This window comes from Canis lupus, chromosome 13 (genome assembly GCF_003254725.2).
Source record: "Canis lupus dingo isolate Sandy chromosome 13, ASM325472v2, whole genome shotgun sequence".
Lineage (NCBI taxonomy): Eukaryota > Metazoa > Chordata > Mammalia > Carnivora > Canidae > Canis > Canis lupus.
The window spans coordinates 3,433,015-3,447,648 of record NC_064255.1 but is presented as its reverse complement, the minus strand read 5'-3'; the positions used below and the strand labels follow the sequence as shown (position 1 = coordinate 3,447,648).

The 14,634-nt window shown below is 39.3% G+C and overlaps 1 protein-coding gene across 5 annotated transcripts in view; it reads right to left on the bottom strand.

The window, feature by feature from the left end:
• GRHL2 (grainyhead like transcription factor 2) overlaps positions 1-14,634 on the bottom strand; it is a 157,599-nt gene that overhangs the window by 55,825 nt on the left and 87,140 nt on the right. For 4 of the 5 annotated variants that reach the window (XM_049093288.1, XM_049093286.1, XM_049093287.1 and 1 more), the window contains exons 8-9: positions 4,292-4,386; positions 2,174-2,200 (exon numbers count right to left, since the gene is read on the bottom strand). In XM_049093288.1, coding sequence (XP_048949245.1) covers positions 2,174-2,200; positions 4,292-4,386 — 122 coding nt within the window. The remainder of the gene's footprint in view (positions 1-2,173; positions 2,201-4,291; positions 4,387-14,634) is intronic. The other variant, XM_025450968.3, reaches the window with a different exon arrangement.

The following is a 14,634-nucleotide window of genomic DNA, read 5'->3' as shown; positions in this document are numbered from 1 at the left end:
TTGTGTCACTGCGCAGAGGAGCACTGTGGTACAACCAGCAAAACCGGTTCTGGGTGGAAGAACTCTGATAGTCCTGCCAGAACCATGCTGCAATTGAGACAGAATCTGGCCTTAATCCCCAGACCTCATTTTAACTAATAGTTTTAACACCTTCCCTAGCCCAACTTTTCCCTACCCTTACATTAAACGATTGGAGTTTCACGTCCTTTCTTCTGTTTATGCTTAAGGAGAGCTAGAAATAAAATGTAAGGCAGCAACAAAAGAAAGAAGTAGGAACCGTACTCTAGAAAAAGCTATAACCTTTATCATGAGGTCTTGATTATAGATATGTGGTAAGACTACCAAATACTAGGCTGTTGTTGTTGTTTTTGTTTTTAACATTTTATTTTATTTATTTATTCATGAGAGACAAAGGCAGAGACATAGATAGAGAGGCAGAGGGAAAAGCAGGTTCCCTGTGGGGAGCCTGATGCGGGACTCGATCCCAGGACCCCGAGGATCATGACCTCAGCCAAAGTCAGAGGCTCACCCACTGAGTCACTTAGGTGTCCCTGTTATTGTTTTTTTAGTGAGTGTCCCAAAACTTAAATCTCCAAATAAAAGTTACCCTCTAATATAGTTATCATAGGAAAAGATATGGTTTTCTCAAATGAAGCTGCTGTGACTCAAAGTATATTTGTAGCATTTCTTGTGACATTGCCATCTTTAAAGCTGGTCTTGTACAAGAGAAATCTCATTTTTAACTGTGGAGTGGTGTTATCCAACTTGATATGTACTTATATTTGGGCCCAAGTGATTTTTGATGTTTTTCTGTAAACATCTTCAAAGATTTACTACCATCACCCAGATATTGCCTGGGCATTCAAAAGGTCACAGCAACTCTCTCGAACAGTGCTGACACAAGGCTTGCTGCCAAAGGCCTAGCCAAAGGAACCAGAGAATGCTGGAGGGGCTCCTGGCCCCACTACTCTCTGACATCCTGTGTCAACCTCAAATGGAAACTGCATATTCAGTTGAGGGAGTGTGGTTGAGGCATAAAAACTCAGATGTCCTTGAGGACCAGGTAAGGAAAGTTCCAGAATGGAAAAGGCCAAAGAAAGTATTAAAAAGAACAGGTAGTACCTCACAAGAACCACTCTTGGCCTTGCAAATGCTTGGCTTCACAGGTGCCAGAATCTTTCATTACACAAAAGAATCTGGAAGCCTAGATTCAAAAAAATCATCATCTCTTGATTATTAAATGTGGGCAAAAAATTTTAAATTTGAAATATAGCTACCTAAATGCATGACACACACACATATACACACACACACACACACATTCTGTGGGCCACATGAGAGGTGTAGGTCATAACTTGGTGTCCTCTGGCCATGTACACCAAAATAACATGTGACATTGATTGGAGCGCCAGCCTTGAAGCCCACAGATTTCTCTGTTGATATTACAAATAGTAACTTGAAAGCATGGACAACAGCTCCTGAGAAGCCCATCTTATAAAAATTAAAACTCTTCTGTGAGAGGGACACTTTTACTTCTTACTTTGTTGAAGCTCGTTTCTCAACAACCATAAAAATCTGTTTTTTGCAAACTGCTTATTATAAAATCAATACTATTTTATTTTTTAAAGATTTATTCACTTATTTTGAGAGAGAGAGAGAAAGAGAGTGAGTACATGGGAGCGAAGGGGGTGGGGGGTGCAGAGGGAAGAATCTCAAGTAGACTGCCTGCTGAGCCCAGAGCCTGTCAAGGCTCCACCTCACAACCCTGAAATCAGGACCTGAATCAAAATCAAGAGTCAGATGCTTAAAATCAGATGCCCCTAAAATCAATAATATTTTAAAGAAATACCTTGGGGTCTATAGGTTGAAAAAAAAATTCTAGTCTCCTAAATGAAGTGAATTTAACTTTTATGATGTTTCTTTAAAAATAAACCCTTCTAGTAGTTTGGGGGAAATTATTAGTTTTTTTATTACTTATCGATTAACCCAGACTGCATACGACTGCACCAACCAAGTCACCAAAAATAGATATTAAACAAACAAATTTTGCCACAATAAACAAGATAAAGGATTCTCCACTGCCATTTGTCAAAGTCTACATAAGCTTAAACTTGTCAGCCTGGAACAATGCATATGCACAACCACACACATTGAAAGAACAGTGAGCTCCTACCTGTGGGAGATGAGCATCTGCGCTGGGCTAAAAGAAAGGTCAGCCAGAAAAAAAAAAAAAAAAAGAAAGAAAGAAAGGTCAGCCTACCCCCAACTTGACTACCTCGCTGGTTCACCAAAGAGCTGCCATCATTTAAGCTATCCTTTCCGGTTAGGCATTTTTTAAAAAATTTATTTAAATTCAATTAATTGATATGTAGTGTATTATTGGTTTCAGAGATAGAGCTCAGTGATTCATCATCTTATTTAACACCCAGTGCTCATTACATCCCGTGCCCCCCTTAATGCCCAACACCCAGTGACCCTATCCTCCCATTCCTTCCCCTTCAGCGGCCATCAGTTTGTTTCCTATGATTAAGAAACTCTTATGGTTTGTCTCCCTCTCTCATTTCACTTGTTTTGTTGTTTTCCTCTCTTCCCCTACAGGCCTCCACTGATACATTCACTTCCTAGCACTCACAGTCACAGACTGATGATGAAAACTGGGCTATGAATGCAGTTCACAGTTAGAGCTGGCTTTATAGTGACCAGGTACTTTCGATGACAGGATCCCCCTACCCCCAACACAGTGGGCCTGCCTTTCGCCCCTCACAATGCTGGAAGGTTCCTGGATCCCCTGTCCCCCACCCTATCCTAACCTAGGCATGAGGTGTGGTGCAGCAGAGACCACTGGAACTGTGTTGTGTTCGTACATGGGAGGGAACTGAACTGAAGCCCAGGGAGGTCAGACAGCTCGCTAAGGACTCCAACCTCTGCCCCATGGAGCCACTGCACAGATGGCCTTTCATTATCTACCCCAGTCATCTAGCCTCTGAGAGAGTGCGGAATGAAGAGGCAGCACAAGGTTTGCATGAGGAACTCTAAAGGGAGGCGGAGTGGACTGCAGAAGACAAACTTCCCCTACAGTTCTGTGTGGGACCTGACCTCCCACCTGTTGCAGGGCGGCTTCCTTCCCTCAGATGCACTGAGCCACTGAACATTCTCCAGGCTGTTCTGGCACTCTGTTGCTGCTTATCCATTTGGGTCACCTTCCTTGGGCTTAAAGCCAATTTCACTTACATTGTTTCATACCTGAGTGAAATGAGACACTGAGCAATTCTTCTTCCATAACTCATGCCCACAAGCTCCCATCCAGCTTCCTTTCTTACCCAGCCTTCCCCCTGCTCACAGACAATGAAGCATTGAAGGTAACTATTTACATTGACCTTTTCATTAGTTTGAAGACAGAGTCTTCTAACACCCTCCTAAATGGTACATAACTGAGGCAGAAAACAAGCTTAGGTTTCATCTGGAACTTTCCCCTAAGTGCAAAATAAGGATCAAGGATCAGAGAAGCTAAAGAACACAGAAGAGTGGCACAAGCAGAAAGTCTGTAGTTTTCATAAAATCAGAGACTCATGCCTGGAAAGCAAATCCGAATATCACCAAGTCTTACTTTTTTTTTACCCAAATCAGCATGGTGGTGGACATCTGTCCTCAGGACACAACTCGCCAAAGATTTTACCACTGCCCTTTCTAACCAGAGAAAAACAGGAAAAGCTTCAGCACTCAGCATGAAAGACTAGGCTCAAGGTCACAGTGGTGGCTATACTGCAGCGAGTGAAGGTCAGAGACCTCAGCCCTGCATTCTGTACCTCTCCCTCAAAGAGGGTACACCTGGAAGGACTCATGGGGCCAGAGGCCTACCCAGTCACTTACCTACGGAAACATTAGCTCTGAACACTTTGCTGCCTCTGCAGAAGGGAGCAATCAGGGCTGTTTGGAGGAAACTGCAGTGTAGGTGGAGAAGGTTTTCTCCAGCTTTGCCAGCCCCACATGCCAAAATGAAGCATGGGGACCTGAAGGACTTGGTAGGGACACGTAGCTTGGCCTGTCCTGCAGGAGGCCACAAAGAAGCATGCACTTTTTCTCCTTTACCCCCCAAAAAGGTGATTTCACTGCACATAACTGAATGTGTGTAACTTCTAGAGAAAGAGAACAGGTTCAGTTCCTTTTTTCCTGGCTCATGTTAACAGATCTTCCCCTATTTACAGAGGCTTTTGCAAAAGAATCATTTGCAGAGAATGGTAGCATTATTTAAAAGGCACAAGAAGTTAATCAATACTATTTTTCCACTCACCTTCGCCTCTTCATTCACATCCCAGGTGAAGGAAACAGCATTATATGCAATCTCCTCAATGTTCCCAATTGTATTAAAGCTCTCCTTGTAATCAGCTATAATATTAAAAAAGAAAAAGATTTTAAGAGAGTAAGACACGTACTGAACTGCCATTTTCCAATGGGGAGAACTTAAACTTGGCTTACTCTTCCAGCTGACCCTCAGCAACAGTTAAGGATTTGTGCTTGTTGATACTCTTACTAATATTTACTCTAGAAGAATGTTCCTCTATTAGAAGAGTAAATCGAGGTCAAGTAATGTTCCTAAAAGATTGGTTTCATTTTTTTTATGAGGCTTATAAAATTATTAATTTTTCCCCTCCTGGATCTTTTGTTACCTACCCACTCCCTCACCTACTCACTTTCCTGCAGCTTAATTTTCCTGGAAGTGCCAGAGTATTCCACAGGGATTGTTCTGTAGAATAGAGTATGCTGTTTATCAGCCAGGCAGTGCCAGCAAGACTTCAGGGAAGAAATTCCAGAAGAGTAAACCTTTTTTTACTTCTTTTTGGATTTAGGCACAAAGAGTTAAGTTAATGATACTCAGCTCACTATCACCACTTATCCTTTCGAGGCCATTCTCTTCCTTTATTTGTTTATGTGATATTTATTCATTCATTTTTATTCCTACTATCTTCTCCCACAAATGCAATAGCTATCGATGTGTTTGCTACATATTCTTAGGAAATAAGTAGGGTTGATTTGCCTGTGTGCATAACTTTTATTTTCAGAAACTGGGTTGTTGGTTGCTAGAGTTGCCAGATTTAGCAATTATTTGGGGTATATTTATCCTGAAAAAGTACCTGTTGCTTGTCACTAATTCAAATTTAATTAGGCACCTTATATTTTATCTGGCAACCCTAGCTATGAACCCTTTTTTGATCAAATCACATTGCTGATTGCATGCTTATTTCTCATCATCTGCAGAGAATTCCAAGGTAACTATCGGCCCCTATTCACTTATCCCCTCTCCCCAAAAATAGACACTTTGGTGGTCTCCAGCTTTCTGGTACAGACTACACATTATTATGTTCTCCACAGTCACTGCCTTACTTGGCATTAAGGTCTGGACATGATATTCCTAGTTTTAATCCTCCCTACCTCCGCAGTGTTTTAGCTTATACTTACCATCTGGATTTTCCCCCTACTTCTGGCCTACCTTGATTCTGTACTACATAAACATTGGCCGTGTCCTGCCTGGTTGGCATCATGGTACACAGCCCATCTGCTTTCCTAGGAGGTCTGGATCATTCACAATGTGGTCACATAATCACAAATGTTCTTTCTCTCAAAGCCCCATGATTATTTTTCTAAAATGAAACTCAGATGATTGCTTTTTATAATTTTTTATAAGACTAAAACTTACACTATGACCTATCATGTCCTTCACAATCAGGCCCGGACATTCCTCTATGCCCTGACACTCCAGCCCCACAACTGGGGCCTGAGGAAGATTCAGTTCTTCAGATAGTTAGAGGTCTTTCTGTTTATAAAATCTTTCTGCATTATTTTTCTTTCTGAGCTAGGACAGGAACTAGGTATTATGACTGAAATCCAGGATGTATCAAGTGTTCCTTGTCTACAAAATCTGACATTTTTCTGGCCAAGTGGTCCTTTCTTCAAGCTACATTCTTCGAAGCTGCTGTGTTACTCCAAGGCTGGTGGCTTCTTGAGGCTTTAACAAGCTCTCTATATTAATGCTGGGCCATTTTGAAGTCTGCTTTCCTAAAGTTCACATATCTGATCATTTTTATCCATTTCTTCCTCGTTTATTATAAATTCTAAGTTCATGTGATCCTTTATCAAGATTTTAACTACTTTCTTTTAGTAATACAACTCATTGTGTTGTGTGAATTGGGCTGAGAGAAACGATAGTCCTATTTGCTTCTTTTAGCCATGATATAAATAATAATAAAAGTCCATGATAGTAACAAATCCATATTAATCCGTAATAAAATAAAGTCAGTTTGATTTGGTTTTCTCCTTATTACCAGGACTTGGATTGATGGCTAATCCCAGAAAAACCTACTTAATGTGCTCTCCAGAATGGCCCCTGAGACCCACTCTCTAGAATGAGTTGTCCCAATATAGACTTCTGCCAGAACTCTATTTCCCCTTCACCTACCAAGATTCCACTTTTTTTTTTTTTTTTTTTTTTTGCCAATCCAATGGGTACAAAGTGGTATCCTATTGACATAATATTTGCATTTCTTCACTCGTGAATTCAAACATCTCTTCACATCCAGGATAGCTAACCAAGGTGTCTATTTATAGAAACTACCTGTTCATGGCCTTTGTTCACTTTTTTATTGGTTCCTCCAGGGAAATTTTAAAGCAAAACTATGTATCTTTATATTTTAAATAAAACATATACCCTGTAATACAGAAGTATGTGTATTCTCCATAGTTAAAGAGACCAGAATCTACTCATCCACAACCACTAAAAGCACATGCGTGCAGACTTCACGTTTCCTACCTCAGTCTCTGAATCCCTTTCTCCAAAATATGTAAATATTTTTACACAATATTGGAACAATTATTTTTAATTTGCTTTCTCCCTCCTTAATAACTCCGCATCTTTTTTAATTCATGAGAGACACAGAGAGAGAGAGAGAGAGAGAGAGAAAGAGAGAGGCAGAGACATAAGCAGAGGGAGAAGCAGGCTCCAAGCAGGGAGCCTGATGTGGGACTCGATCCCAGGTTTCCAGGATCACATCCTGGGCTGAGGGCGGCACTAAGCTGCTGAGCCACCTGGGCAGCATGCTCCCTGCATCATCTTTCTAAGTAAATAAATACACTTGTGGAAAATACTTATAATTGCCAAATACTATTATTATTATATTGAATTTTTAAGAGTGCCATAACTTTATTTTGCTCTTATTGGTCACTTAAGTGATGTCCAATACTTTGCTACCTTAAACAGTACTTCATTTAATTATCATTATGGCTAAATATTCACACATACTTCATTATTTCATTAAGATATATTCTCAGAAGTGAAATTAATAGGTCAAAAGCAAATGTGTTTTTAGGGCTTTTAATTCATTTTGTCAAATTGCTCCTGGAAAGGTTGAAACAATACATATTCACGATAAGAGAGTATGAATTCCTGTTTCCTCAAACTGTTTCTCTCCAAAATGGTATGCAAAATGTGGTACCTATTTTAATTTGCAATTCCCTAACTGCAAAAGAGGTAGAACAGGCTTTCCTTTACTGTCTGGCTTTTTGTGTTTTTATATTCTTTGTTTTTGAAATTTACTCACTTATCATAATAGCTTCTTGTTATATCCTTTGCTCATTTTATTCATAGGGTATTCAAATTTTCTTATTGATTTTAAAGTAAATATCTAAAGCTAAGAGATAAAATAGAGAGCAAAGGAAAATAATTTTACATCCTACAAATTTAGAGTAAAAATTTATGGCTTTATTTGGGATGATTTTTTTTTTTAAGATTTTATTTATTTATTCATGAGAGACACAGAGAGAGAGAGAGGCAGAGACACAGGCAGAGGGAGAAGTAGGCTCCACACAGGGAGCCCGATGTGGGACTCGATCCCAGGTCTCCAGGATCAGGCCCTGGGCTGAAGGCAGTGCTAAACTGCTGAGCCACCCCGGCTGCCCCAATTTGGGATGATTTTAAATGCAAACCTGTGTTTTTTTTTTTTTTTTTTGATCAGGCCAGCCAATCTCTTAAAATTCTGAAGGGAGAAGTAGATCATGGAATTTAAAGAAAGGGAGTTTCCCTAATTCTTTATATCAATTTGTTTTAAAAGACAGTCTTATAATTTTTTTTGAAGTTTTTAGTAAGGATTTTAACAGCTTTTTAATTAGTTTTTTTTTAAAGATTCATTTATTTATTTATTCATGATAGATATATAGAGAGAAAGAGAGAGGCAGAGACACAGGAGGAGGGAGAAGCAGGCTCCATGCTGGGAGCCCCACGCAGGACAGGATCCTGGGACTCCAGGATCGCACCCTGGGCCAAAGGCAGGCGCCAAACCACTGAGCCACCCAGGGATCCCCCTCTAATTAGTTTTTAATAAGCATTTTAAGACAGCTTTAGTTCAATTGTAAATTTAAATAAACAATGTCATATTTAGAAATAAAGACAAACCAAAGTGGTTTGGTCAAACACTTTGACCAAGGATTTTAAAAACAAATGCATTACAAATACAAATACAAATACAAATACAAATACAAATACAAATGCAATGCTTTCTGGGTTCCCTAATCTGGCACAGGGCCTCTGTCGTTTCTATCATATTCACTTCATCAACAAATGTATTGAACAAATATGTACTGTGTGTTCCCTATTGCCAGGCAGTGTCCCTACGCTGAGGAAACAGCAGAAAACAAGAGTAGGTCCCTGATCATGCGGCTTTTATACTCCAGTAGGAGATAGAAGACAAATAAGTAGACAAATAATAAATGAACAACACAATTATGTTTAATAAGCTTTTTTGTGCCAATAACAAAAAACAAAAAGGTTGGTAAGGCTACTTTTTACTGGGTGGTTATACTACCTTGTTTATTTCCTTTATTTATTTTTTTTAAATTTTATTTATTTATTCATGAGAGACACAGAGAAAGAGGCAGAGACACAGGCAGAGAGAGAAGCAGGCTCCCTGCAGGGAGCCGGATATGGGACTCAATCCCAGGACCAGGATCACGACCTGAGTCGAAGGCAGAAGCTCAACCACTGAGCCACCCAAGCATTCCGGTTTATTTCCTTTATACCATGTGCCAAAATTTTATTTATTTGTTTACTTACTTATCACCAGCCATTTCCCATTAGCTATTTGCTCTTAAATACTGCTGTTTATTCAGTGCTTAACATCATACAGAAAAAATGCACTTCATACATTTGTTAAAATAAATGAGTTAAGTCAATGAATGTATCCATGAGCATTCTAAACCAAAAATATAACTAAGAGATTGATGTCACCCCTTTTACTTTTCTTTTTTGTTGTTGTTGTTGTTTTTTGTTTTTGTTTTTAAGATTTTTTTAAGAGGAGAGTACAAGCATTGGGGTGGGGGCACAGGGAGCAGAAATACAGGGAGAGGGAGAAACAGGCTCCCTGCTGAGCAGAGAGCCTGACATGGGGCTAGATCCCATGACCTGGGGATCATGACCTGAGGGGAAGGTAGACACTTGACTGACTAAGCCACTCAGGTGCCCCACGCCTTCTTCCTTAACCTTATGCAATACAAGAAGTATCTGCTCATCTTTAGTCTCTAACACATTCCTACAGATGGTAAAATAGCTCTATCATTTGTGACTATGAAAATTTTCTAAGACCAAACAGCTTATGAATATTGATGTTGTTTTGTCCACGTACTTTTTTGTCTAATGAATAAAATGCCGATAGATACATCTCCCATTTCTGAAAACTGTGTTAATGTTGTTTGCTTAAAGGCTTATGACTCACGGTATAGAAACAGAAACTCAGCTGCCTATTGTTAAGCCTTCCTTCTTTACTCAAGAAAGTTTCTCAAACCCAAATTTTATAAATGTTGATAGCTGCTCAACTAGTAAAAGGCACGGTGTTGAGCTGGTGTAATAAGCTTAGTTTCCTAGGGCTGTCATAACAAAATACTACGTACTTGGTAGTTTAAAACAGCAGAATTGTATTCTCTCACAGTTCTGGAGGCCAGACATTCCAAATCAAGGTGTTGGCAGTGTTGGTTCGTTCTGGAGACCCTAAGAGTTAAGAGGCTCCATGCCTCACTCCTAGCTTCTGGCAGTTGCTGGCAATCCTTAGTGTCCCTTGACCTACAGACCTATCCCTCTAATCTCTGCCTCCGTCTTCACATCATGTTCTCTTCTGTGTCTCTGTGTCTGTTCCCCTCTTCTCTTCTCTTCTCTTCTCTTCTCAGGATTTGTCATCGGATTTAGGGTTCACTCTAAGCCAGGATGATTTCATCTAGAGAACCTTAATTACCTCTGTAAAAACCTTTTTCCCAAATAAGGTCCTATTTCTAGATTCTGGGAGTTAGGACATGGACAAATCATTCTGAAAGTCACCATTCAACCTCCTGCACCTGGGATTCTCTCCTATGACCAGAAGTCAGGTGATTTGAGTGCACGGCTTATTCCTGTATGATAGCCATCATAGTTAAAAAGTAATCACCCCCCTCAAAAAAAATTATAAAGCACTTAATTGTGAACATATTACATTTTGAACGGACTTTTTTTTCCCTAAAAGATGACAAGGCAACATAAAAGCTACATGTATTTTACCCTGGTGTGTAAATATCTATAGAATACTAACATCTACTTAGTGAGAATGAGGATATAAGTGGGAAAATGGCTTAGATGTTTCCAAAAACCAGCATGATGGAACAAAATTATAATTAGCTGAAATAGGTTTCTAAAAAAATATATGCCAATTTAATCTGAGTTTTATTTCTTAATTTTTCTTAAGATTTTATTTATTTATTCGTGAGAGAAACAGAGAAAGAGGCAGAGACATAGAGGGAGAAGTAGGCTCCCTACAGCACCCCAGGATCACGACTTGAGTCAAAGGCAGAAGCTCAACCAGTGAGCCACCCAGGTGTCCCTAATCTGAGTTTTATTTTATTATTTTTTTAATCTGAGTTTTAAAGGTAGTTCTTATTAATCTTAATACTTTACACACAAAAGAACAACCATAAAGTATACAACTGACCTGAAGCGTCAAAAAGAACGGAACCATGAAAGAAGAAGTGAGAGTCTATCTAATGAAATAGGAATGAAGTTTATTTCATTGTTAATGTCATGTAGCTGGTGAGAGTCAAACTTTTCAGGGTCCTCTCTAGCAGTGTGTGTGTCTTGGAATGTCAGAGTGAAGTGGATGGGAATGCAAAGCCATATATATTCTCTAGGGCCTGTTAGGACAATCCCCAGAGATGGAGAATGAGTATTTCTGGATTCCAAAGCTTATAGGCTTGTGTGGATGTTCTATAACAGTGCTTCTCAAATCCTGGGGTGCATCAGAACCACTTAGAGGGCTTTGGTAAAATGTAGATGTCTGGGCTCACTACCAGAAATTATGATTCAGTAGGTCTGGGATGTGGCAAAGAATGTGCCATTCTAATGACCTCCCAGATGGGGCTAATGCTGCTGGTCTGGGGTCTACACTTTGAGTAGCACTGTTCTATGGCAGAGTGAAATGACTGAAACTATGGGTGTATCTGATTCAGCCCACATACATTCTTAGAGAAAGAGACATCTGTCACTAAAGTTCTCTATTGATTATCGATGAAATCCGTGTAATAGATTGTTCTTTTTCTTCAAAGATTTCCCCTCGGGTGGACACAAACTACACATATAGGAAAACCAGGCAGTTACCTATATGGTGAGCTCGGAGTACCACCTGCTCCAAAATGTCTGCTTGCTCTCTTGCCTGGGAGTCCCATCCTGAAACATCCATTCCTTTGGTAAGGATACTGTCATCTCGTGACATTAAAATGCAAATGTTCTTTGGATAATAATAAGTGCCATAAACCAAGAGCTTGCCGAGTGCCAAGCCTGTGTAGTCTTTTATCAACATTACCCCATCTAATCCTCACAACCTGTGAGGTAGGTGTTAGCATCCTCCACCCACAGAGAAGTTAAGTGGCTTGTAGAAAATCAGATGGCTGGCCAACTTGGGACTTGAATCTGGGTCTGTCTGATGCTAAAAATCATACTATTAATCATTGCCTATATTTATCTCACAAATTAAATACTAAATTGTCACCAGATATTAATATCTTGTAGAGAAAAAACATAGCACATCCTACATGGTAACTAGCTGGTAGAGAAACACTTGAGGAAGTTCCATGAGGCAGAGACTATACATTTTGGGCCCATCGTAAATTCCTTGACAAAGCAGGGCAGGATTGGGTACAAGGAAAGCATCTCTATATCCTGAGGGGTACCAGGAAGATTGAAAGACAAGTTCCAAAGTTAGTCCTTCTGAGAAAACAAGAGGTTTGAGGAAGAAAGGTGACAAACTACAATGTCTCACTGAAGGGCCGCTGTGCGTGGGTGAATAAGCAGTGCTTTTCATGTATGTTTTTGGCAAGTTACATTCTGCAGAGAAATTATGAGATTCAATTTTATTTTAATTGTTATGGAAAATATGATGGTGAATCCTTCTGCTGTCTTATTCTTTTATTTTGTGTATATAATCGGTGGTCTGTTAATAGGTTTTTTGACTCAGACTTTTGTAGGTTGAATTTTCTTCAAACTGTGTATGTAAGTGTGATTCTGGAATGCCGTCAAAGGAACTCTTAATTCCTTCACCTTAATTAAGCTTCACGTGCTTGGTAAATTACAACTATCCCTTTTAATTATTTTTTGTATATATTGTTGGAGATTAAAAGGAATGGTATAATTAATATAAAAATTGTTGCTCTTCCGAAATGTATAGATTCTGTCTGGACTAGTGAAATAATGAGCCTGGAATGCTGAAAATGGCTCAGGGCACGATTGCCAATTCAGTAAGTTACACCACAGCCTAAGAAGATGTTGTTTTGGGAAAGAAAGAAGAAAGAAAGAAAGAAGAAAGAAAGAAAGAAAGAAAGAAAGAAAGAAAGAAAGAAAGAAAGAAAGAAAGAAAGAAAGAAAGAAAGAAAGAAAGAAGAAAGAAAAGGAAAAAAGAAAGAAAAGAAAGAAACCAAAGATTTGAGGAAGTTTATATTTGGGGTTGGGACATACAAGGGATCAATTTATAGGGTGGGACATACAAGGGATCAATTTATAGGGTGGTACCCAAAGCATAGGAAGAAAGGACACTGGGGGTGGAGACACACAGACCAGAACTTAATTTCTATTCTCCTCTCAACAAGCCCTGTGACCTTGAGTGAGTTATGGAAGCTCTCTGAGCCTGTATTTTCTTATCTACAAAACAGAGACAATATATGGAGCCCCTGGGTGGTGCAGTCAGTCGAAACGTCTGACTCTGTTTCAGCTCAGGGTTGTGATCATGGTGTCGTGGGATCGAGCCCCATGTTGAGCTCCGAGCTTAGCAAGGAGTCTGCTGGGGTTTCTCTCTCCCTTTCCCTTTGCCCCTCCCTGTGCTTACACACACTCTCTCTAAAATAATAAACCTTTAAAAAAGAGAGAGACAATACCTAAAGAACAGACCTTGCTAGTCCTTTAGTGGGTGAGGGGAACAATCCTGGTCCCTACTTCCCCCAACCCACTTGTCCTCAAACATCTGCTTCCCTATGCCTGCAAAGACCAAATAGAATGAGCTCAAATTCAGGAAGCACTCGAGGGTCATTCTACAAGTATTTATTCTGACTTAAAATAGGTAGAATAAATAAACCCTAGTCCAAGTAGGTTTTGAGATTTTTTTGTTTTTCAAAATCAAAGAAGCAGCTTCTTGAAGCCTGGATGACTCCTAAGAACTCTAATGAGTCTATTATATTCTTTATCGTGCTTTCCCCTAGTCAGAGGTAACCTGGGTTTCCTTAAGTGTGTTGACACTTGAGCTGATTTTTAGAGGCTCTAAATGTATTTTCATCATTTGGTTCCAGCCCCTGAGCAAACAATAGGATTAGCTACCAGTTTTTGAGAGCCAAGTGTGTGCTAAATATACATATTTCACAAACATTACCTCACACAATTCTGATCAGTAGCTTTTTAAATTATCCTTACTGAGTAGAATAGGAAATAGGCAAATGTGTTAAGCACCTCCCCTCACTGACAACCACTTAGTTTTTAAGCTGCTAACCTGGGGTTGGAACCTAAGAAGTTCTGTCTACAGACAAAGCCGGAACCCTTTGATTTTTGTGACATACAACCTTTCAAATGAGCACCTTTTCACACATAATCTAGAACAATAATGGCTAAAGTTATGAAGATATAATTTTGTGACTCAGAATGTGATGGATATAGTGTGACTCTAGTATTAAAACTAGAATTAAATACTATATACTGTTTACTCTTCATAGTTGCTTATATTACCTTCATAGACATCATCTAAGAGGGAATCTTTCTTGAGCTAAAACAGTATTTTATTTGTGTCTGACTCACCCTTCTGTTTCTAGCAAAGGAATTTATAAACCAATGTACTAGCTTTCAACTGTAATGGCAATAAACTTACAGTAGGAAAGCATTTTCACTGTAGCCTATGACTATAGCCCATGTATGCTAGTATTTTTTACTCTTTTTTAAAGGAATGCTGGTCTTGATTTGTAAACTTGATTTCAAACTGAGAATAAGTCATATCCTATCTGTAAACACACAAACACATATGCTTTTATAGGATCTATATATGCATTATGAATTCTGACTGAATTTAAATAAGCTTGGATGGGCTTAAAATGAGGCAC